The sequence below is a fragment of the Sceloporus undulatus genome, chromosome 1, assembly GCF_019175285.1.
Source record: "Sceloporus undulatus isolate JIND9_A2432 ecotype Alabama chromosome 1, SceUnd_v1.1, whole genome shotgun sequence".
Classification (NCBI taxonomy): domain Eukaryota; kingdom Metazoa; phylum Chordata; class Lepidosauria; order Squamata; family Phrynosomatidae; genus Sceloporus; species Sceloporus undulatus.
Genome location: NC_056522.1, coordinates 260,816,708 through 260,841,672, shown reverse-complemented (window position 1 = coordinate 260,841,672; position 24,965 = coordinate 260,816,708). Strand labels below are relative to the sequence as shown.

Below are 24,965 nucleotides of genomic sequence, written 5' to 3'. Positions count from 1 at the left end.
ACCTATAAAGCCCTACATGGCTTGGGCCCAAGTTACTTGAGGGACTGCATCTCCCCATACAATCCACCCCGCACTCTCAGAACACTGGGTAAGAACTTACTAGAAATAGTGACTTCCAAATATGTTACTACTTCACAAAGAGCTTTTTCAACAACGGCTCTGAGACTTTGGAACAGTCTCCCTGAGGAGAACATATTTTAGTCCCTTCAGTCAGATTTTCCAGGATAAATAGCAACCTTATGAAGGTGTATTCTTACTCACTTCTCTACTAACAATATTATCACCTTTATTGCCTTATTATTAAACTGTGCCACTATAACCCAAGAAAGTCTGTCTTTCCATTCCTAGCTCTATGTTGTTTCACAAGGTGTAAATTAAAGAACGGAAATTTCCACAGGGTACCAGTGAATATAAACTTAAAGAAAGAAAGTTAATACCACAACATTATCAAACACATAAAAACCATATACATATACTTCTGCTGTTTAAATGACATACACATCATAAGAGGCCAGAAGCTGCACCAAAGCTGCACTCCAGTCCTTAGGACTGGAGCATGGCTTTGGCGTGGCTTCCAGCCTCTTAGGACGCATGCATTTTTTAAATAGCATTCCTCCAAAGTGACCTGAAGCAGCTTTATTTTGGCCTGTCTGTATGGGCCCTCCAATATGGAAATTGGAATATATATTACTTCCAAGGCAGCTGTACGGATTATAACAATTTAATGACACTGGAACACTCAAAAGAACTATACTGTACAAGTGCTAAATGTTATGCTAGAGTACAGATGCCACAAACAGGCAAGAGGCAGAAGTAAAACTGTCTGCTAAAGTCTATGGGTGTTAAGACTCCTGTTTTAAAAATGTGTGTGGGTGAGAGAGGTCCCACTGGCAATGGTTGCTTATTCTGTAAGTGTGCTGGGATGTTTATTTTATAAGAAACAACACCTGCCTTGTTTCACAGAGCTGTAAACCTCTTTCGAAACTCAAAGCAGAATCTATGTTAGGCTGTAAAAGAGAAAAATGAAAGGAAATTCTCATATACCAACCCCTCATAGATCTTTGGGAAGGCAAAAGAACCAGAGGCAGTATCCAAGCTTACCCTCATCGGCACAAAAACAGCACTATGTTTGTTTGTTTGTTTGTTTATAACATATGTGGTGTATTGCCAATGTCAGCATGAGGAATATGAAGCTGAAGAAAGCTGGAACTTGTTTCTGGTCATAAAGCTGAGTAATAATCCTTGATAAATGCTGCAACTTTGAGTACCGTGTGTGCTCTACTCTGAAATAAAGGATTGAATTCAATGGATCTTTTTCCTAGGGAGGTATCCATAGGACTATAGCCTTTCTGAGAAATAAAGCTGCAATTCTGTACATACTTACCTGGAACTAAGCCCCTTTTAACTGTTTGGGGCTTGGCTTCTGAATCTGAATAGATGTATATTGGATTGTTCTGTAAATAAAGTAACAGAGCATTGTTGAGTGTTGCTGTGACTGAAAAACAGTGATAGTTAACCCCTATTCACTGTAAGTTCGTGAAGTTTTTCTAGCCTGGAAGAAATAAAAAGTAACTGGAAACAAAAACTATTTGGGAGGAAGAATACATTTTTTTCCATTTTTTGTTTTTGGGCCAAAATTCATAATAGCCAAAGATATTTGGCAAAGACATTTTTATGCAAGCAGGCTTTTAATATATAATTGCATCAGAGGAACTTTTATACAGGCTGATTGCTTTAGATTTTTTAAAAAACTTTTCTTTGTTTTATATCATTTTATACTATTTTTATCCAGATGATTTTGTTTTTAAATTATATTGTAATTAAAAAAACTATTTTATTTGTGCCTTGAATGAAATCGATGGATGGATGCAATGTTGAGCATCTGGAGACAGAGAAGTAACAGAAAAATAACCTAATGTTGCATATTTTTGCACCCTTGAATTCACTGAAGATTAACTTCCATGTGGGGGTGAAAAATAACTGTAAATGGATGCCGAACACTCCCATCTGTAGATGAGAATGACAGCATTTCTCTTCAGTTCATGTTTCTGGTTTGTTCTACAGTTTATATCAGCACCTACCTGTGTAGTTTTAAGGAAAGGAAACAACCATCCTGAATCATTTGATGCTCAGCCATATTACCAAAGAGCTATTCTCTGAGGTTTTGGGACTGGAGGTCCAGGTGACTCCAAGGAGTCAGTTAAATCCTGCTGCTGGCACTTACTATGAAGTGACTGGACCACTCCAAAACTGCTGCCAACTCTAAACAACTTTTTCCAAATTGACCCAAGTTAAATAAATAAAAATGTAATCCTAAATAGATTAGTATGCAAAGGGACCTTGTATCACCTTGGAGATTCACTGAAAGAAAACTTGAAGCCTATGCATCTGGGGAAGTAGGCTCAAGTCTAGGAAAGTTCATACTTCTTTCTTTCAGTGAGGCTGAATCTACACTGCAGACATAATCTGGATTGAGCTCACTTTAACTGCCATGGCTCAGTGCTAAGGAATTTTGGGAACTGGGTTCTGCTGTGGTGCCACAAAAGACCCTACAATTCCCCAAATGCCATAGTGTTAAGCCATGACAGTTAAAGTGAGCTCAAACTGGATTATTTCTGAAGGGTGGATGCAGCCATAGTCTCAAAGGTGCAGCAAGGTCCCTTTGCAAGCTAATTTTCCAGACTAGCATGGCTAAATCTTTATCAATGAATTAAATGAAAGAATAAGGGGCATGCTTATCCATTTGCAGATGATGCAAAATTAGGAGGAATACCCCAGAGGACAAGATCCAAATTCAAGATGACTTTAATAGATTAGAAAGCTGGGCCAACAAAATGAATTTCATTCATTTTGGCTAACAAAATTAATTTCAGCATGGAGAAATGTAAGGTACTGTATTTAGGGTGAAAAAAAATGAAATGCACAGATATAGGATGGGGGACACCGGGCCTAAGGAGACTATATGTGAAAATAATCTAGGGCATGGGACAGACTGCCCAAAAGGGGCGGCCTGCTGGAGGCCTAATTTCCTCCAGATGGAAGCCGCAGCTGCCAAACTGCACAGCTTCCCGCCAGAGGAATCATAGAATCATAGAATCATAGAGTTGGAAGAGACCACAAGGGCCATCCAGTCCAACCCCCTGCCATGCAGGAAATCCAAATCAAAGCATCCCCAACAGATGGCCATCTAGCCTCTGCTTAAAGACCTCCAAGGAAGAAGACTCCACTACACTCTGGGGGAGTTTGTTCCACTGTCAAACAGCCCTTATTTTCAGGAAGTTCTTCCTAATGTTGAGGTGGAATCTCTTTTCCTGTAGTTTGCATCCATTGTTCTGGGTCCTGTTCTCTGGAGCAGCAGAAAACAAGCTTGCTCCCTCCTCAATGTGACATCCTTTCAAATATTTAAACAGGGCTATCATATCACCTCTTAACCTTCTCTTCTCCAGGCTAAACATCCCCAGCTCCCTAAGTCGTTCCTCATAGGGCATGGTTTCCAGACCTTTCACCATTTTAGTCGCCCTCCTCTGGACATGCTCCAGTTTCTCAATGTCCTTTTTGAATTGGGGTGCCCAGAACTGGACACAATATTCCAGGTGGGGCCTGACCAGAGCAGAATACAGTGGCACTATTACTTCTCTTGATCTAGACACTATACTTTTATTGATGCAGCCTAGAATTGCATTGGCCTTTTTAGCTGCTGCATCACACTGTTGACTCATGTTCAACTTATGGTCTACTTGGACTCCTAGATCTCTTTCACATGTACTTTCATTCAGGAATGTGTCTCCCATCCTATATCTGTGCATTTCATTTTTCTGCCCTAAGTGCAGTACCTTACATTTCTCTGTGTTGAATTTTTGTTAGCTTTGGCCCAGCTTTCTAGTCTATTCAGATCATTTTGAATGTTGATCCTGTCCTCTGGAGTATTAGCTATTCCTCCTAATTTGGTGTCATCTGCAAATTTGATAAGTGTGCTCCCAATTCTGTCATCCAGGTCATTGATAAAGATGTTGAATAACACTGGGCCCAGGACAGAGCCCTGTGGGACCCCACTGGTCACTTCCCTCCAGGAGGAAAAAGAGCCGTTGTTGAGCACCCTTTGGGTTCGGCCGGTCAACCAATTACAGATCCATTTAACAGTTACTTTGTCTAGCCCACATTTTACAAGCTTGTTTGCAAGAATATCATGGGAAACCTTGTCAAACGCCTTACTGAAATCAAGATATACTATATCCACAGCATTCCCTTCATCTACCAAGCTGGTAATTTTATCAAAGAAAGAGATCAGATTTGTCTGGCATGACCCAGGTTCTTTTTGAGCCGCAGGGGCGGCATAACAAATGTGCCACTGGCACATTCGTTACGTAAGCACCACACAGCAACGTGCAGATGCTGCACGGTGCTTACGTAACAATGGCGGCACCCGTGTACACAGCGCTCCACCATTGTTAGGCCACTTGCACGTAGTAGGGTTAGGGACCATGTGGTCCCTAACCCTAGAATCGGTGCCAGCACACCGTTTGTTAGAGGCATGTACAGCACCTAGGAGTCCTAGTAGACCACTAGTTGAACATGAATCAACAGTGTGATGCGACAGCTAAAAAGTCCAAGGCGATTTTAGGCTGCATCAATAGAAGTCTAGTGTTTAAATCAAGAGAAGTGATAGTGCCACTGTATTCTGCTCTGTTCAGCCCTCACCTGGAATACTGTTCTAGGCACCACAATCCAAAAAGGATGTTGAGAAGCTGGAGTATGTCTAGAGGAGGGTAACCAAAATGGCGAAGAGTCTGGGAACCATGCGCTATGAGGAGAGACTTAGGGAGCTGGGTATGTTAGCCTGGAGAAGAGACAGTTAAGCGGTGATATGACAGCCCTGTTTAAGTATTTGAAAGGGTATAATATTGAGGATGAAGCAAACTTGTTTTCTGCTGCTCTAGATAATAGACCCAGAACAGTGGGTGCAAGCTCCAGGAAAAGATTCCACCTAAATATTACGAAGAACTTCTTGATAGTAAGAACTGTTTAACAGTGCAACACATTTCTTCAGAGCGTGGTGGCGTTTCCTTCTTTGGAGGTCTTTAAACAGAGGCTGGATGGCATCTTTTGGGAGTTCTTTGATTGTGAGTTCCTGGATGGCCCTTGTGGTCTCTTCCAACTCTAGGATTCCATGAATTCATGATTATATCTGTCTTTGAATTCTGTATAGGTTAGTGGGAAGAATCAAACCCCATAGTTTAATAATCTTCAGTTAGGAGGATTATTGTTGTTCTGTACCTTCAAGTTGGTTCCCACTTATGGGGACCCTAAGGCAAATCTATCATGGGGTTTTCTTGGCAAGTTTTGTTCTATTACTAACCTGGATAAATGCATCCAGAATTGCAAAGTGCTGAGGACTGTTGTGAGAGCCAGAATGATATAGTGGTTTGAGTGCCACACTGCAACTTATCCATTCTGTTCATTTGCTCCTTACTGAGAAAGTGATGTATGAATGAATAAATGCATACAGCCATTTTGAAGGGGGGGGGGTTAAAATAAATGACCCATATAAAGTATGAAGAAACATTAACCATTTGATTTGTAATTCTGATCCTGATTTAGACAGACATTTGAAACAAAAAGTTTTAAAACATGGACTAGGCTGTTGTATTGCTTTAAAGTATTTTTTAAATATGTTTATATTTTTAATGGTATTTTATTCTTTTCACATGGAACTTATTTTAATACTGTAATGATTTAATTCTATTCTAATGTACTATTTTTGTATGCTTTTAATTGTACTGTTGTTTTTTTAAATGTTGCAAGCTGCTCTTGAGTCCCAGTTGTTTGGGGAAAAGGCAGGATATTGTAATTCATATTTGTATGTAATTCAGATTGTGCCAGTTTAGTGGTGTAGTGGGTTGAACACATTCGTGTAGACATTATTGTGAATGTGTTGCCATGCAAATGAGAGTCAGCATGATGTAGTAGTGGTTGAGCATTGGGCTGTAACTCTAGAGATCTGGGTTCGAATCCCCTTTCAAAACCCAACCTTGGGCAAGTCACACTGTCTCAGCCTCAGAGGAGGGCAAAGGCAAAAACCCCTCTGAAGCAACTTGCCAAGAAAACCTCATGAGAGGGTGGCCAATGCCATAAGTCTGAAACGACTTGAAGTCACACAACAAGAACAACAACAACAGCGAGGTGGGAGGGCAGCTGCACCGTCCATGCTTCCTAGCTCCACCTGTGGAGCATTTCATCTTTTTTCCAGTCAAAAGGGAAAAGCCACACCCTCCTCCTCTTCCTCAGGTGTGAGAGAGAGCAGAGCCTGCTGGGAATCGTAGTCTTTCCTCTCAAAGACTCCCAGCCTTTGCCCTGCCTCAGGCACTACATTACCCAGCAGACACCTGGGGAGAAAGGTGTGCCCAGAGCCTCTACTGAGAGTGAGACCTACCTGGGCCTTAAATGGAGGAGGTTCCCATGGCAACGGGGGCAGATTGTGAGGCTTGTTCCGCCTGGTCTGGCCTCATAGGCCAGTCTTCTTCAAAAGAGGAAAAGGACTGGAGGAGGTTGGTATTTCTTCCCTCTCACCTTGCCCCCCCCCATTTATTTTATTGGTTAAGTGCAGGGTGACCAGATGTCTCCTCACCACTGCACAGGAGGGCATTCAAGGACCTGATTAAACAAATGCATCTGAAGAAGTAGATATTTTAATCTCATGCTGCCAACTTCTTTCTTTCAGTTAGTCTCAAAGCTCTCTCTCTCTCTCTACATAATGACCTGACAAAAGCAAGAGACACTCATAGAAATATAAATTCATGCTTCTCAGTCCCTGTTTCCAAATGGGCAGAAGGACCCTGAAATGGAGGACAGGTCCTGGAAAAGGAGGAAAAGTCTGGTCACCCTGGTTATTATGTGTAAAGAAAATAAAATCCAGCGCTTCTAATTCACACGAGTGGGAAAGAGACGAGTGTGTAAGAACATCATTCACCTTCAAGGCGTTTTTGAGTTGTGGCCACACTTAAGGCGACCTTGGGCGAGTCACACTCTCTCAGCCTCTGGGGCAGAGTGACCAGGCGCCCTCCTTTTCCTGACCCTGTCCTGCATTTCAACCTTCTGTCCAGGAGGAATTCCAAAATGACCTCTATTTTGAACAGGACTAAGAAGCATGGATTTACATTTATATGAGTGTTTTTAGCTTTTATTTGGTCATGTCCTCCATTTTTATTGAAGGCCCTACATTTTGTGGTGCCATGTCCCCCTTTGCGGTTATGATAGCTGGTTACACTGCTTCAGGGGAAAGAAATGGCAAACCTCCTCTGAACAAATATTGCCAAGAAAACCCCATGATAGGGTTGCTTTAGGGCTAGCATAAGTCTGAAACGACTTGCAGGCACACAACAACAACAATAAGGCAAACCTATCATGGAGTTTTCTTAGCAAGATTTGTTTAGAGGCTTTTAAAATTGTTTGCCTTTGCCTTCTGAGCTGAGAGTGTGTGACTTGCCCATCGTCACCCAGGCAGTTTCCATGGCTGAGAATGAGGATTCGAGCTTGGATTTCCAGCAGAGTTGTAATCCCACGTTCAAACCACTACACACCGCACTGGCTCTCAAGCACATTGTTCCTCAGGAGGAATTAGGAACGTTTAGTTGTGTTCTTCAGATTTCTATTTTAAAAAAGCCCTGATCGTGATCAGTGCTCTTTATAAAGCTCAAAAAAGCTTTCTTTCCATAATGCTCTTATAACGTTGCTTGGTAGACACCCATCAGCTGAGAATTATACTGTACTTACATATGAAACAGAATGCACAGAATCCAAAATTTGGTTAGTTCCAGATTTAGGTTAGTACCATGTTATTCTGCATTGGAGGACTTTGTCCAGCCAATCTTTGCTTGAAGATGTCTTGGGATTCTTAAGCAAAGAATAGACCTGCCTAAGGGAAAGACCTGGCCTGATCCTGTGCTTGCTTACTTTTAAGACACTGAACCAAGTGAGTGGGACTAGTGTTGTGGTCATAAAATACACATGAAATCATATAATAGCAAGGCAATGCTATATAATAATAAGCAAAACTATATGTACAACAAACTATTTTATATACTATGAATAACATACTAGAGTAAGTACATTCATCCCTCCACATTCACTGGGGTTAGGGGTACAGGACCCCTGTGAATGTGGAAAAACTGCAAATAACAACAACAAAACTAGATTGTATCAGTAGAAGTATAGTGTCTAGATCAAGGGAAGTAATAGTGCCACTCTAGTCTGCTCTGGTCAGGCCTCACCTGGAATACTGTGTCCAGTACTGGGCACCACAGTTCAAAAAGGACATTGAGAAACTGGAGCGTAGGGCCACCAAAATGGTGTAGTGGACTCTCCTTCCTTGGAGGTCTTTAAGCAGAGGCTGTGATCTCTTGGTAAGACTGTGACCTCCCTAATTTCCTAAGACCAGGGAAATTAAATCTGTATAGTATTTGTGAAAAAAATGAACTAAAATTATAACTTCATGAGCTATGTACATCTGACAGTGTCTGAAATGATGTTGACAAGTAAGTACAAGTAAATGTTAGTTCTGAAGAAGCAGATTTTGTGAAGTTACAAAACATATATGTCATTATCCCTAAATTATAACAAGATCCATTTGTCTGCTGTACCCTAACATCTTACATAAAATATCCAACATTTGATCAGAATTAGCAAAAGTTTACCCTACAATCTTAAATTATTTAAAGGTTTGACTGTGTCAGCCAAGAGTCATTGGGGACAATGGACGCTTACCTGAAGTCCTGTTATCCCTAATGGCAATGTTGCCACATGGATGTGCTGCCATTGGGGGCAATAGGACTGGAACATCTATGGATTTTGGTATCTGCAGAGGGTCCAGAACAGATCACCCACGGATTCTGAAATCCCACTGTACTATATCATTTTATATAAGGGACTTCTTGCTGTTGATAATTGCCCTTAAGTCGACCTTGACTCATGGCAACCCCATGGATAAGACATTTCCAGGATCTCTTGCCTTCCACTGCTCTGTTCAAGTCTTCTAGATTGATGCCCATTACCTCCCTAACTGAGTCTAGCTGTCTGGCATGCAGTCTTCCTCTCTTTCTTCTACCTTCAACCTTTCCTAGCATTATTTTCTTTTCTAATGAGTTGTGCCTTCTCATGATATGGCCAAAGTATGACAGCCTCAGCTTAGTCATGTTGGATTCCAGGGAGATTTCAGGTTTGATCTGTTCAAGGACCCATTTGTTTGTCTTTTTGGCTATCCATGGTACCCTCAACACTCTTCTCCAGCACCACATCTGGAATGTGTTTTGTTTTTCTTTTTATCTACTTTCTTTACTGTCCAGTTCTCACATCCATACATAGTGATGGGGTATACCATGGCTTTGATGTTTCTAACTTTAGTGCTCAGTTGTATATCTTTGCTTTTAAATATCTTGTCTAGTTCTTTCATCGCTGCCCTTCCCATTCCTAGTCTTCTTTTTATCTCTTGATTGCAGTCCATTTTTATCAATGTTTGACCTAAGGTACGAGAAATCTTTAATTATTTTGATTTTCTCATTGTCTATGTTGAATTCATATAGGTTCTCTGTGATCATCAGTTTTGTTTTCTTTCTGTTCAGCAGAAAGCATACCTTTACACTCTCTTCCTTGACTCTCCTCTGTAGTTGTTCCATGTCCATGATGTTTTCCGCTAGTAATATGGTGTTGTCTGCATATCTTAAATTGTTGATGTTCCTTTCTCCTACCTTCGTTTCTCTTGTGCCTAAGTCTAAGCTTACTTTTGAGCATCAGCGAATTTTGATATCTGCAGGAGGTCCTGGAACCAATCCCCTGAATATACCAAAATCTGAGTTTAGATTTGATTGTATATTCCTGCATGGCAAGAGTTTGGACTGGATGGTCCTTTTGGTGTCTTTCAACTCTATGATTCTAAGAAGAATTTAGGTGGTTTGGCTGTTCTTTATGTACAGCTCCTATACAGACTTTCACAAAATTTGTCAAGGTTTAATAGCTTCTAACTTATTTCTCCTAGTCTGCAAGGATATAGGAAAAGTACTTACGAACACTTGCTGCATGTCTTTCTTTTTCCACCCAGCAAGTGCCAAGCCTGTTCCTTCTCCCCACAGAATTAAGGATTAATCATGCAAATGACATTGTTTCCTGTGAGCTTGAGTCCCTTACAAGACTTTCCAAAAATTAAATATTGCTCTCCACTCCTTGTGGCATAGAGAGCCAGCATGGTGTAGTAGTTTCAGCATTAGACTATGACTCTGGAGATATGTGTTGATTCCCTGCTCAGCCATGGGAACCCACTACGTGACCTTGGACAAGTCACATACTTGCAACCCCAGAAAACCCTGCGAAAGTTTTGTCTTACAGTTGCCTTAAATCAGAAACTTCAACAACTGGCAACCATACCCTAAAAGGAGAGACTTAGAGAACTGGGTATGTTTAACCTGGGGAAGAGATGTTTAAAAGGTGATATGATCACCTTGTTTAAAAATTTAAAAGGTGTCATATTCAGGATGAAGCATGTTTGTTTTCTACAGCTCCAGAAAATAGGGCATGGAGCAATGGATTCAAACTACAGTTGCCCCTCCTAATGTTGAATATCCGCAGAGGGCAACACACTATATTCAATGGCACGCATGCCCACTGGGCATACCCCATTCAAGTCTATTGGGCTTGAATATATGCAAGCCTTCATATTCGCTGGGGGGTGGGTGGGTCTGGAACGGATCTCCCATTAAAAAGGAGGACCAACTGTACAGGAAAAGAGATTCCACCTCAACAATAGGATTAACCTCTTGACAGTAAGGACTGTTTGACAGTGTAACACATTCTCTTGAAGAGTGGAGGACTCTCCTTCTTTGGAGGTTTTTAAACAGAAGCTGGATGGCCATCTGTTGGGAGTGCTTTGTGTGTTCCTGCATAGCAGGGGATTGCACTGTGTGACTATGGTAGTCTCTTCCAACTCTGTGATTCTATGATGGCACACAACAAAAACAACAAGCCCTGTGGTACAGCACAGCAAACACCTGTTTTCAAAACTATGATTGAAAAAAAAAATAGGCAAGGCAGTGTTTTCCCATTGTTATCCAAAAGAAATTAACTTCAGATTTTTTTTTTTGTAATCTTTACAGCTCCATTTTACAATCTGTTTTCCATCTGTAGTCATTTTGTAAAAAAAAAAAAAAATCCTGGTGAGACTGAGAGAAGTAAGTTGCAAGTAAGAGTGAGGAATGGAGCGTGATGGCAAAGGAGGTTCTGCAGGTAATCAAACAATTTACAAAGCGAATGTCCTGCTGGTCAAAACAACAGTAACATGTAGTTAGCAAAATGAGAGCAATTGCAGGAAGATGATAGTGATGGGAAAGGGTAGCAAAACAGAATGTGGGAAGAAGTCATTTTTGTACATGGAGAGGGAGGGAAATAGAGGGGAGAAAGAAAAGGAGATGCAGATCCAAAACACACTGCAGAAATAATACAGTTTGGGATTGCTTTAACTGCCCTGGATTAATGCTAGGGAATTCTGGGAACTGTAGTTTTGTGAGACATTGAGCTTCCTTGTCAGAAAGAGCTCTGGTACCACAACAAACTATAATTCCCAGGATTTCCAAGCACTGAACCAGTGCAGTTAAAACTGCCTCAAACTGGATTATTTCTGCAGTGTGTTTTAGACCACAGACAGTGAAAATGGTGCAGTCAGCACTACTCCACTCTCAGTCCATCAATCAAGTCTGCAATATTCCCAGAAAGGGGAAGAAGCCCTTGCAGATGCTATTCAGAACCAGATATCAAACTGCTTCCTAAGAATCCACTCTAGGGAGTTTATCACACTGGAAGAATTTCTCTTAATTTCGAATGATAATAAAGTGGGGCCAGAACGCATTCATGTAAAGTCGCTAGTTTAGCGAAATTACGTGAATGCTTATTGCATTCGAACTAGCTCCCCATTGCCCAAAAATAGCATGCCATTGCCCGAATTTGCGTGTGGCAGTCTATCACGCAGTAACGTGAAACCCCATGATTGCGCTTGGACTGACTTCCCATTGCCCGAATTTCTGTGGGCAGTCTATCACATAATAATGTTAAACCCCATGATTGCGTTCAGATTGCCATTGGATTATACTTCCAATTTCCCTTGTCTGATAAATTCCTGGGTAGTTTAATTCAGTTGCTGTAATGCAGTCTTCCTTCCTGAGTCTTCTTGCTAGTTTAAGCCAAACCCCTGACTTGTTGACTAGAGGGCTTCTGTTCCTCAAACAACAAAGTCTGTCTGGACCTTAACATTATATCACCTGCAGAAAACCCTGGTTCCAACTCTTTCACAGAAATTAGTCAAGCAACATCATTGCTGATCCAACTGCATACCATCAGCTGGATACAACTCTTCAGTTATTCTCAGGTTAAGGGTTCTTTCCCAAGCTTAAATCTTTTGCAACTGAAAATACTGGTGGTTGAGCTTGAGATCTTAAAAATTTAAGACATGTTCTTTGTCACTGGGTTATCATTCAGATCAGTCCATTAATTACACCGTGTGTCTTTTTTCATACTTACTCTGAAAGAGAACCATGATTAAGAGTAAGAACCTGATCTTGTGCAAAGCAGAAATGGGATAGGGTCCACAAGGGATGTTGTGACCTTTGGTGTGTTACATCTGTGTATCAAAATGTTCAGGATGTTGTGTTTATGTGTCAACAGAGGACATAAAAGATGCTCTGTGTTGGGTCTTGCAAAGGTCAACTATATGCAGAATGGAGAACATGGTGCCACTTTGCTCCATTATCCTCATGCCAAGGGAATCAAGAGACCTCCCAGAGTGGCATCGTTGCATGGTTATAGCCACATATCATAACTGGTATTAATGAACTCACTTAATGATGTGCTATGAAAGTGCTATACTGTATAAGCTAGAAATAACAAGAATTAAAAATGCTAGGAGCCCAAGTTTTAGCCAGACTCTGAAAGGACAACAAGGAAGGGCGTTCCAGAATCTAGAGTCTGCCACCAAGAAGCCCTCATGTCTTTACCAACTGTGCTTGTAAGACTGAGAGCAGGGCCTCTCCTGAAGATCTCAGAGCCTGCACCGGTTCATACAGGAAGATAAGGTCTGCCAAATAGCCTCAGCCTGAGCCATATAGGACTTTATAGCTCATAATCAGCACTTTGAATTGTGCCTGGAAGGGAACTGGCAAATTTCACTGGCTTCCTGCCTGATTATTTCATGTAGATCAGGGATTTCATCAATACACTGCCATTTGCAAAGAATGCTAAATATCTTTTAATGCATGCATATATGGAGCACCAACTTTAATCAGGTATTGAGTTTGAATACAAGATCAACAAGTGTAGTAGCTGTTCTAAATTAGTAATTTTGGGGTTTCTATGAGCATCTCTGTAATAGAAGTTTGCTTCCTCCTTTGATTTTCTTCCACACCTTGTTTGCTCATCTACTTCTCATCATCATCAAGATTGAATATTACACTGTTGGTATTTTATGGTACATACTGAAGGGAAGAACATGCACACAGTTTTAATGGACAAAATAATTATATCTGTAATATTGATCTTGGATTCAGTAACAATGCATATAGTAGGTGGTATAAAACAGTAGTTAGTTTTGGACTTCAGCTCCCAGAAGTCCCAGTCAGTATGGCCAATGCTGAAGAATTCTGGGGAAGATCCAAACATCTGGAGGAACAGAGTTCGAGAACCACTGGCATAGAGATTATTGAAGTTTGATCTTGTCTTACAATCTCACATTTTCCCTCTACATGAAAGCATATCTCTTTGGTGTATTTTACTAGTTTAGCTGGGCATATGTACATTCTTGCCCAAATACTCTTAAGTCTAAAGGCACAATCTTGTCTGATCTTGGAAGTTAAGCAGGGTCAGGCCACCAATGAAAACCAGGTACTGTAGGCTATACTTCTGAGGAAGGAACTGGCAAAACCAACTTTGAGTATAGGTAAAACTATGCAATTTATAGGGTTTCCATAAGTCAACAGGTGACTTGAAGGCATATACACACACATGAGCATTCTTGTTTACTCACAGAGGAGCTTCATAACAGCCTTTGCCAGAATCCAGGATAGTTAACTGGCTGGCTTAATGTCACAGAACAGCAGCCTTCCCAGCTGCAGAGCTTTTGAGCAATCTGCCTCCCAGCTCTTCACTGAACAACCTCCTGGCCAGGTTTTCTGTGCCAACAGGTTGGGTGGGTTTTGGTGTATGCGTGTTTAAGTTTCTAGATTTCATTTCCCTATTGTGTGCGTGCAGGTGGAAAGATGGGAGGAGCAAAGATAAGCAGATGAGAAGAACTGGTTGTACCTAATGTAGGCCTGTAGGAATGTGATTGGAAGTGAAGAAGGGAACAAGTGATTGAAGGATGAACAAAATGGGGGGGGGATACTTAACTAGCAAAGCAGGTCTATTGGACAGTCATGTGTTTAATTTGGCTACAATAAGGAAGTACAAAGCAAGGTCACACAGTCAATCTCAGGCTTTGAAGTTGCCTGTCTAAAACTGGAGGGAGAAGTCCAGAAAGGTAAATACTTTTTCCTGTTCTTTTCCAATTTGCAGGGTGCTGATCATGAAGTAAGCCAAAATGACTGTGAAATTCATTTTTCTTCCACCTCTGCTCTTGGCTTTCTGCTTTGCAACAGGGAGTGAGCGGGAAGGGACAGCAGCGTCACAAGGTAAGATTTAAAAAGAAGGCACCATGATATTGGTGCGTGTGCACATTTTATGAACAGACCCAGACTTGTGGTGCTTACCAGTAAAAGCACTGAGCTCCTATTTTTCCTTCTGTTATGCTGTTTGCGCAGACCTCCTATCTTTGCAGATCTTGTAGCTTGACCCTATGGCCTGTCCTCTGTATAGGAATGGTAAGTGTCTTTGGAAAGAATTCCCTTTATTCTGAGACAGGTTTTTTATTTTCAAAGAAAGAAAGAATCTGGTTAAGACTTAGTTCTAGTCTTGCTCTTTGGCATATTGATCTTTCCTCCGTTTTGTTTGTTATTGAAGATCTTTTTTGTGCTCCTGTGCTTTAGTCAGTGAATTGGGTGTGTGTGAGAGAGTACAAGTGCCACATTATCACTTGCTGCCTACATAGCTTTTCCCACATATTGTTGAAGGCATTTAACATTCTGGTCTACACTGACAGATATTGCTAACTTCCTGCAAAATGTGCTTTTGTACATTAATGTTTGATATGGCTGAATTCTGTATTTTGAGGCCTTTTAGGACTCCACTTTAGTCTTAGGCCATCTTTCTTCTTGCCTCTTTCTTATTGTTTGCCCTAGGACTGCATGGAGTTTTAGAACGTGGCCAGATGTTCATCCAGCATTCCTCTGATCTATCTAGTCCAGTTTCACTCTGTCGTCTGGCCATTGCTAGGCTTACCAGCCAGAAACACAGCAACATAGCATGTTGTGGTATAGGCATAGGCCTGTCTCTCCCAGATATTCACGATGCACAAAGGTTTCTGTCAGTTGGAAGGTGATGGCTTATAAAATGACATAAATAATAGACTGGCTGCATCCTAAATTGGTCTTTTGCCCAGCTATGTTTCTGTCTGTTATGCTTTTGCTTTATTTTCAGTTTTTAAATTATTTTACTCCTGTTCATTTTGTAGAACATCTTATTGTACACTTAGAAAGTTGAATTATAAATCATTAAAATGAATGGCACCACTCTAGTAAGCATACCTGAGCACACCCACATTACTGTACATTGATGATTTTTCCTCTGTCTGCTGAGCTCCAAAGCAGGCATTGGTGCAGTACAGAAGAGACTGGCAGTGCTATAGCATCTCAGTTTCTTTTTTTTAAATCCAGAACTGTCACAGACCTTCCTGTCTGTGTCCCTGTAGCACTTGTGTCATAGCTGGCCACAGAATGAACAAATTCAACATATGATGAGAGAGGCTGGGTCAGTCAAAAACAGAACCAACATTTTTACTGTCCTCTTTTGTGTTTGTTTTTATAAACCTGTAAAAATTACGAAAAGCTTAAGCTAGCAAAGGGGTTTTTTGCAGTGTTTTCACACACACAACACACACATACACACACGTCTCTCACTGCAAAAGATTTTTTAAAAAAGACTTTCTGAGCCTTCAGTTTTGGTGTGTGACTTATAATGTACATAAGTAGTAGCCAAACTTAATAACACTATCTCCATATTAGGTCAAATACCTTTGATGCTACAGAAGTGGCTTTTTGCTTACAAAATACTAGTCTTCATGCACTATTGAATATAGTAGCATCCCACCTCAGTACAATTTGGTGGAGTTCACACGGTTAGACCTGATGATGTGACCTGATTTTTAGGGAGGTAATGTTTCCTCAGCCTGAAGTAGTACAGAATTCTATCTCCAAAAGAAACAGGAGGAAAAAGAAATACTCCTTCCACACTTTTGTCATTTTTTGGTCATTCTTATGTGATAAAGTCTTGATCCTTGAGAAAGGCCCCAAATATTTTTCAAACATTTACTTATTTTCACAACTTAGTCATAGATCTAGTTTTTTTCTTTCTTCCTGGTTCAGTTACTGCTCATGAAGGGGTGGCAAATAAATGAAGTTGTGCAAGCTATGCACAAGAAATCAAAGGGTGTTTAACTTTTCTTCCTCTTACATTTTCTACTGCCTCTGTGTTATAATAATAATAATAATATGATTTATTTGTATACCGCTTTTCCTACGATCAAAGCGGTTTACAGCATACATATGCATATACAACAACAAAGCAAGTAACAAAAAAAAAAAAACACAAAAACCTCTGCTTCTCTCCCCTCAAGATGGAGGTCGGGGGGAGGGCTCTTCAACTTGGCAGGCAGAGGCCGGTTGTTTCTTGCCTGCTTCTCTCCCCTCAAGATGTGTTATGTGCCCAGTAAATTATATTAGTTGCACTGTGGCCAGTTATAAACTGAATGCAGGGTGGCTGCAATTGCAAATGCCAATTTCTGAATTGTCTGGCAATTAAGAGAAGCAAAGTCTATTTCCTGGAATTTTCTTTATGCTGCTGTACCCCACAGAGAGCCATGGTGTCCTAACTGGGCAAATAAAGGACTTTGCGTTGATAAGGACTTATTGTTCCAATTAATAAATTTCATAGAGGATCATTTAAAAATCTTTCTTTAATGTCAGGCTAGTCAATCTTGCATTAATATATTTTGAAATTTGAGTTTTATAGTAGTGGTTATATGAATGAACAATTGATGTTTACAGTCGATGGGAGAATCTCTGGACTGCTAGAGACAGCGAAGCTACTTATAACTACTTTACTGAATTACAGCATTAATGGGAGCCTATTTTTAGGCTAGTTCTTACACTGGTTGGATCTAGACATAAACAAATGAATCTCATTTTGCATCAGTGTTGTGCTCCTGAACTTGCAATGTAAAATATGCAGATGATATGCATATGCAGGTGATAACATACTACTAGCAGAAGACTTGGAAAGACTACTGAAGAATGATGAGGAAGAAAGTGCAAAGGCAGGTTTACAGTTGAACATTAAGACAACAAAAATAATGACCACAGATTTACATAATTTTAAACTAGAGAATGAAGACATTAAAACAGTTTAGTCATTAAATCAGAAGAAGGCTTGGACTTAGAAAGGCAGCTATGTAGGAATTAGATAGGATCCTGAAATGTAAAGATTATCCATGCCTTTGTATTTCCAATTTTTTGAATGGTTGTGAAAGCTGGACAGTGAAGAAAGCTGAACCGAATCAACTCATTTTGCAGATACTCTAGGCCTAGACTGCCAAACAGGTCCTACAACAAATCAGGTGTGAACTCTCCCTAGAAGCCAAGATGACTAAACTGAAACTGTTGTACTTTGGCCATATCATGAGAACACATGGCTCACTAGAAAAGACAGTGATGCTTGGTAAGGTGGAAGGCAGTAGGTAAAGAGGTAGACAACATTACAGGTGGATAGACTCCAGTAAGGAAGCCATGGCCCTGAGTCTGCAACTCTTGATCAAGGCTGTTGATTATCATCAATGATGGTCTCTCATTCATAGTGCTGCCATAAGTCAAAGTTGACTTGACGGTAGTTAACAATTTTATATTGTAAATCTGTAACAATTGATTACATAGCAGACTTGTGTAGTTGTGGATTTTTTTAATATTTAAAGGCATATTGTCAATCTTGTTTTTGGTGACTACTTGAAACTTTAACATAAGATAATGTAGACTGCTGCATTTTGACAGCCCCCTCCCATGAACCCTGTGCTGTCTCTAAAAAACTATCTCTGGGTATCTGTGGTGAGTAATGCAGTAAGTTCAGTGCTTGTTGTCCCAAAGAGTACAAGGTTTAATGTTGATGATCTGAGCTTTCAAAACAATAGCTAATTTCATTTTCTGTCTCATAGGAATAAGATATGGCTTATGAGGAAAAATCTAATTTTCTATTCAGCCCAATTCAAATATGATGATGATGATGATGATGATGATGAGTGGTGGTGGTGGTGGTGGTGGTGGTGGTTGCTTCTGTCATCACAAGCTGCTTGTGAAAGGCCTAGAGAATATCAGCACATCTAAGCCATAGTGTCCAAAACAGCATAAGCCAGGAATGTAAAACGTATAGGCCAGTCAGAAGCTGAGAAAAAAATCTTCTTTATTTATTGCCCTCTCCATTATGCTGGATTTGTGTATGTTTGCTAGTACTCTGGAAGAAGTATTGTCAGTGTCAATGCAACAACTTTTTTCTCTCTTAAACAAAGAAATAATATTGGAGTTTTACCTTGAAGAACCTTATTCTTTATTGTCATTGCAATGAACCAATGTTATATCACCTTTATACATTTTTTTAAAAAAATGAAGGTCACATCTCAGTTACTACAATGTTATGTATAACGTTTCGACAGAAGAGTTTTTGTTTTTCTTCCTTTGCTAGCCATGCTAATAATTTACAACCAATATTGAAATATAGCATGATATACAGTTGTCCCTCTGGATTCACAGGGATCTGTTCCGGACCACCACCCCAAACAAATCAGAAAACTGCAAATATTCAAGTCCCTGTTGAAGATAATGGCAGTGCGCCCCGCAGGCATGTGCCATTTTGTCCCTTCTGGCTTCCCATCTGCGGAAATTCAAGACAGAACAGGAAGTCAGAGAATCCGGAGGGATGACTGTACTGTATTTTAAAATAAAGAGTGCTAAAATAACTGAGTGTGTAAACTGTCTTTCAAGTTTCTTTTTTTAAATTAGCACTTGGGTATATGTTTTTCTGATGTAATTCCATTGTGGGGCGGGACACACCCACATAAGACAGGAACAGTTCACAGGATGGTATAGTCATAGGATTGTGGATTGAACTTTGCTCAAATGTGTGTTAAAGATGAGAACTTTCTCTGATGAAGATTGCAGCTTGCAATGCATAGATTACAGTTCTTTAATAAATACTTGAGAATATTTGCAGTTTTAAAACAAAGTAACTGGGGTTGCGGTTAGTGCTGTCTTGAGTAACAATCAAGCAAATGTTTGTTGAAACATGGAAATAATGTGAAACAAGTACCAGCGTTCTCTGTAACACATTATTTTGCAAAGTATTGAATAAGTAACAATGTTCTGTTTTTTTGCTTTCCTTTCAAGCTAAACTGCTTTCATTTTATGCAAAACAATACTAGTACTTTTAGAATAATATGAGTACATTTTGAGTATTTTGTGATTTTTACAGTGTTTTTATAAAAGGCACTTTGTTAGTAATGTGTTGTTGTGTGTCTTCTAGCTTTTTTTTTTTTGGCTTAATGGTGTCCCTAAGGAGAAGCTATTATGGGGTTTTCTTGGCAAAATTTGTTCTAAGGGGGTTTGCCTTTGCTTTCTTCTGAGTCTGAGAGAGTGTGACACTTGCCCAAGGCCATCCAGTGGGTTCCCACAGGGTCGAGCAGGGTTTTGATCCCTGGTCTGCAGAGTTGTAGTCCAGTGCTTAAACCACTGGCTCCCAAATATTTTTGCATCAGGAATAATTTGGTAGGTGTGGAAGTAAACATTTGGTAGATGTTCTACCTCCACACCTACCAAATTATTCCTGATGCAAAAACATGGAGGCTTCTTGAGAAATCCATTGTCCTCTGCCTACAAAGAGGCCTGTGGCCTCACAGGAATTGAGACATATTGGATTGCAAGACAGGAGTTCTTGTTGAGATGCAAGTGGACTGTAAATTTCCTGGATTTTCAAAATCTCCCAGTTGCCACATGGCCAGAAGGAGGAAGAGCCAGCCTGCAAAAGATACCCTCCCCATACTATCTTAACTCCAGAAATAACAGAATGCAGGCATCTTACTAACATCTCTGATTTTTCTCTTCTTTGGTTTGTAACATCTTGCCTGATGAAGAAGCCAGTGGAGCTTCAAAAGCCTATAACAAGTATACTGTATTGTGCATTTGGGTTGTCCAATAAAGGTATCACTGTTTGATGGATTTTTGTTTGAATTCAAAGATTAGCTTCTGTGTTAGTCTGTGCCTACACTCCTGTGTTATATCTTCATATACAGCATTTGGTGTGTTTGTAGGTGTTCTGTTACTCATTGCTAGGATTTTAAAATTCACATGCATTCCATTTAAACAAAAACACTGGCTCCGTTATGATTCTCTTTATTGTATTATGTTTATTAGCTAAGAGGCACATGCTGGTATGAGTCATCTGAAAAAAATTAATTATTCCAAATTACTGTTGTTTTATCAGTGCTTAGGCTTAGAGGCAAGTACCTTTTAATTTCAGATGCCTTTTGAGTTGTACTATTGATTTGGTTCAGACATAATGCCCAGCCATGGATTAGCTGGGGGTGCAGCGTACCAGGGCCTGGAAGACGTTATCATGGTTGAGTGCTCCTTACTCACCATCAGGAAGTCATTTCTTCTCTCCATTCCTTATTTGAGACAAACTGCAGGGGTTGGATTTAAAAAAAAAAAAGATTTCAGGCAGCAACTCTATGGTTTATACTTCCCCTACAATCCAGTATTGGATATCAGGATCAAATTGTGTTTATATCCTTTATACAGAGGAAGCTCAATCATGGGTAGGCAACTTAAGTTCCTTAAGCTGTGATTGCATGGCCTCTTCTATTATCCCTTGCCATTGGGCTAGGGCTGGCAGAGTTTGGACTGCCACCCATCTGTAGACCCACAAGTTGCCTATTCCTGCCTGGAATTAAGGCAAGTGGAGGGGAGTTGCTCTTTGCTAGGTGCCCATTTGTGCAGTGCCTTTGTGGACTACACTAAACTATGGGACTACCAGAGAAAATGGCACAAGACCATTTGTGCTGAGTTTCAATGTTGGTTTATCCATGAGAATTTTTTACAGAGAAGCATTTTGTGTAGAACCTAATCTAAATGTAATGTAGCAATTAAACAATAGAGGAAATAATTGATTTTCCCTTCTAGGCCCTTTTGTCCTTTTTATGAAGTTGTGAAACAAGTTTATCATCTTGTAGTGTCACAAGAATGCATGCTTTATTTTTTTTTCTTTTCCAAAGAGGACTGTTCTAGTCTTGTTTCAATACAAAAGGGAAGAGGAAGAAAAAAGGAGGCATGTAATATCATTAAGGTTACCCAGTTTATTTCAGCACTAGCTAAATAAAGTTTATTAGCCTGAAAGTTAATGCTAAAATAAACTGGTTAGTCTTCAGGGTGCCATAAGACAGTTCCCCCCCTTCCCCTTTTTTTTCTGTTGTTAGCAAGCTCAAACCTGAAGGGAACAGATTGATTGTTAGTGTCCAAAGGCTGACTTAAAAGACATTTTGCATCAAGATGATGTCTGCAGCCACCATTTTGTCTTTCAGCCTCTACTGCCTGCAGCAGCCACCAGACTTTGTTAAATATATATTTGGTGCTGAACTGCATTCTTTTGAATCTGGCTTTACTTATAGAGCTTGAGGGAATGTTGACTAGAACTGCTTTTTATTGTCCTCGGATTGAACACAGGCTTTGTCCCTCTCTGAAGAACATACATTTCTGGACTGGTGGTCATGCAGGCTTTTTGGTGTATTATGTACAGTAATCTGCTTTTAAAGATGATTCAGAAGCTACAATTGTTTGAAAACGCTGCTAGAGATCAGCACCTATTACACTGTTTTTGTGTCAATACAGTAGGCTAGTGTGTGTTTATTTGAGACACTGTTTTCATTGATAGATATTAATATCAGCTTTGGTGGACCTGTTCTCTTTCTCTCTATGGATTAAGTTGATGTTGACAGGCACTAGGAGCAAAAGCTTCTTAATTGTGGCCCCACAGTTGTGAAACTGTCATTCCTCCTAAGAGCTACATCAACTGCCCTCTGTCTGTCTATTAAACATTTTATATTTCCTATGTCATTTTATTTGTTTAAAATGTATGAGGAAAGGTTGGTTGCCACCACCACTGCTGTAATTAATTGGCTAAAACATCTTTTCCAAAGCTGAGGCCAAGGAATGGGAGGCAGAACTGGAGAAGCATCATCATCATCATCATCATCATTATCATTATTATTATTATTATTATTATGTTTATTTATATCCTGCCTTCCTCCCAGTACAGGAGCTCAAGGCGGATAACAAATCTAAAACAGTCCAAGTTAAAATACTATAAAACATGCAAAATACAAGTTTAAAAAACAGTTAAACAATTAAAAATACTATATTATTAAAATTTAATAATGAACAAATAAATAAAAGTTTTATTTATATTTCACTGCCTCTCCCAGATGGATCGAGACAGGATTACAACCTAATATAAATATACAACTACAAAACTTATCAATGAAATATGTAAACATTTAACAATTTAACCATTTAACAATTTAAAAAACCGCTGTCAAAGCGACAGTGGAAATAAAGGTATTCCAATCCTAGTCACAGATGGATCCATATATTTCATACAGAGTTGGCTGGGTATGCTCACTGGAAGAGATCTGTCTTAACTGCCCTCTTAAAGGTCTCCAAGGAGGTAGTAAGATGGATGTCTTCCAGGAGACTGTTCCATAATCTAGGAGTGGCTACTGTGAAAGGTCTTAGGGAAGTTAAAGCTCTTAGGGAAGTTGAAGCTATTGGGTTCTTCCCCGATATTCTGAGAGTGCGGGGCAGTTTATGTAGGGAGAGGCGTTCCCATAAGTAACTCGGGCCCAAGCCATGTAGGTAAAGGTAATAACCAACACCTTGTATTGCGCCCGGAAGCAAATTGGCAGCCAGTGAAGATCTTTTAGGATTGGTGTTATATGGTCAAACCTTGAAGAACCAGTGACCAATCTGTCTGCCATGTTTTGAACTAATTGAAGCTTCCGAACTTGGTACAAGGGTAGCCCCATGTAGAGTGCATTACAGAAATCAAGACGAGAGATTACCAGAGCATGTACAACTGCTTCAAGGTCCTTTCGGTCCAGGTAGGGGTGCAGTTGGTGTATCAACCGAAGCTGGTACCAAGCACTCCTGGCCGTCATATCTATTTGAGATATCAACTGTAGAGACAGATCCAGGAGTACTCCCAAACTGTGAACTTTGTCATTTAGGGGAAGTGTGACCCTGTCCAGGACTGGTTGACAGATTTCCCTTCCCAGGCCTGAGGTTCCTATCGCAAGTACCTCCATTTTCTCTGGATTCAACTTGAGTTTGTTTTCCTCTGCATGCACGGCTCATCACTTCCCTAACCAGCTTTAAGGCTGAGCTGAAAACCATATTGTTTAGGGAAGCGTTCTCAGGGAATTTGTGATTGTCATCTGGCTGTCTGACAATATTTGATGTGATGTGATTTGTTTGATATTTGATGTTTTTAATTTGTTTTTTCTTTTCTATATGGTAATTTTAACAATTCCTCTTTTAATTGTTATTATTTTAGAATGTACGCCTTGGGCAGGCTTTTATATTCTCTCTAATTTTACCGACTTTGTACAGTGCTGTGTATAATTACAGCGCTTTAGAAATAAAGTTTAATAATAATAATAATAATAATTTGTTTTCCCTCATCCAGTCCATTACCAACTCAAGGCACGCATTCAGAGGAGAGATGCCATCCTTAGTCACTGGAGCAGTCAGAGGCATAAAGAAACATATTTGGGTATCATCAGCGTTAAAGTTTAAAACTCTTTAAAACAAAAACAAAACAGCATCCATGTCATGCTGAAGCCTGGTGGCATAAAAACATCTTTACCTGCCGCTGGAAGGACAGCAGGAATGGAGCCATCCTGGCCTTTCTGGGGAGGGAGTTCAAGAGCTTGGAAGCAGGGCATATTGAAGGCATTGTGGGTGTACATCTTTTCCTCCCAACACACAACTATGTATGACAGCACCCAGGTGTTCTGAAACAGTTTAGAACACTATTCTTCAGCTTAGTCAATTGTAATGTATTGGTTTAATGTACTTAGTCTTTTTCAAAGCGTGTGTGGGGAGAACTTCAGTTGAGTTTACTTGTGTAGATCCTGCCCCACTACACCCACTAGTGATTACTAAAAGTGAACATGGGTTTCTCAAAAAGAAAAGAGAACTTTTTTTCTGACAGATTTATAAGCTTGCTAGATGAAGAGAATGCTATGGATCTAGGAGCCCTGGTGGTGCAGTGGTTAAATGCTGGTACTGCATTCATTAACAGCCACAAGTTTGTGAGTTCAATCCCGGGCAGGCATCCAGAGTCCACTCAGCCTTGCATTCTTCTGCAATTGACATCTCAGGTAGATGCAACGGCCAGAAGTGCTTGCTATCAACTTTGGTTGATACGCCAACTGCGACCCTACCTAGACCAAAGGGACCTTGAGATGGTGGTACACGCTCTGGTAACCTCTCGTCTAGATTTCTGTAATGCGCTTTACATGGGGCTACCCTTGCACCAAGCTCAGAAGCTTCAGTTAGTGCAAAATATGGCAGCCAGATTGGTCACCGGTTCATCAAGGTTCGACCATATTACACCTATCTTAAAAGATCTTCACTGGCTCCCTATTTGCTTCTGGGCACAGTACAAGGTGTTGGTTATTACCTATAAAGCCC

General features: G+C 40.2%; 1 protein-coding gene across 2 annotated transcripts in view; it reads left to right on the top strand.

Annotated features, from left to right (window-relative positions):
- The first annotated feature begins 11,248 nt into the window (after window positions 1-11,248).
- SIGIRR (single Ig and TIR domain containing) overlaps window positions 11,249-24,965 on the top strand; it is a 52,256-nt gene continuing 38,539 nt past the window's right edge. The window contains exons 1-2 of one of the 2 annotated variants that reach the window (XM_042465632.1): window positions 11,249-11,268; window positions 14,581-14,696. In XM_042465632.1, the coding sequence (XP_042321566.1) occupies window positions 14,606-14,696 (91 nt within the window). In that variant the 5' untranslated portion in view covers window positions 11,249-11,268; window positions 14,581-14,605. Of the gene's footprint in view, window positions 11,269-14,580; window positions 14,697-24,965 lie in introns of those variants that run through there. The other variant, XM_042465642.1, reaches the window with a different exon arrangement.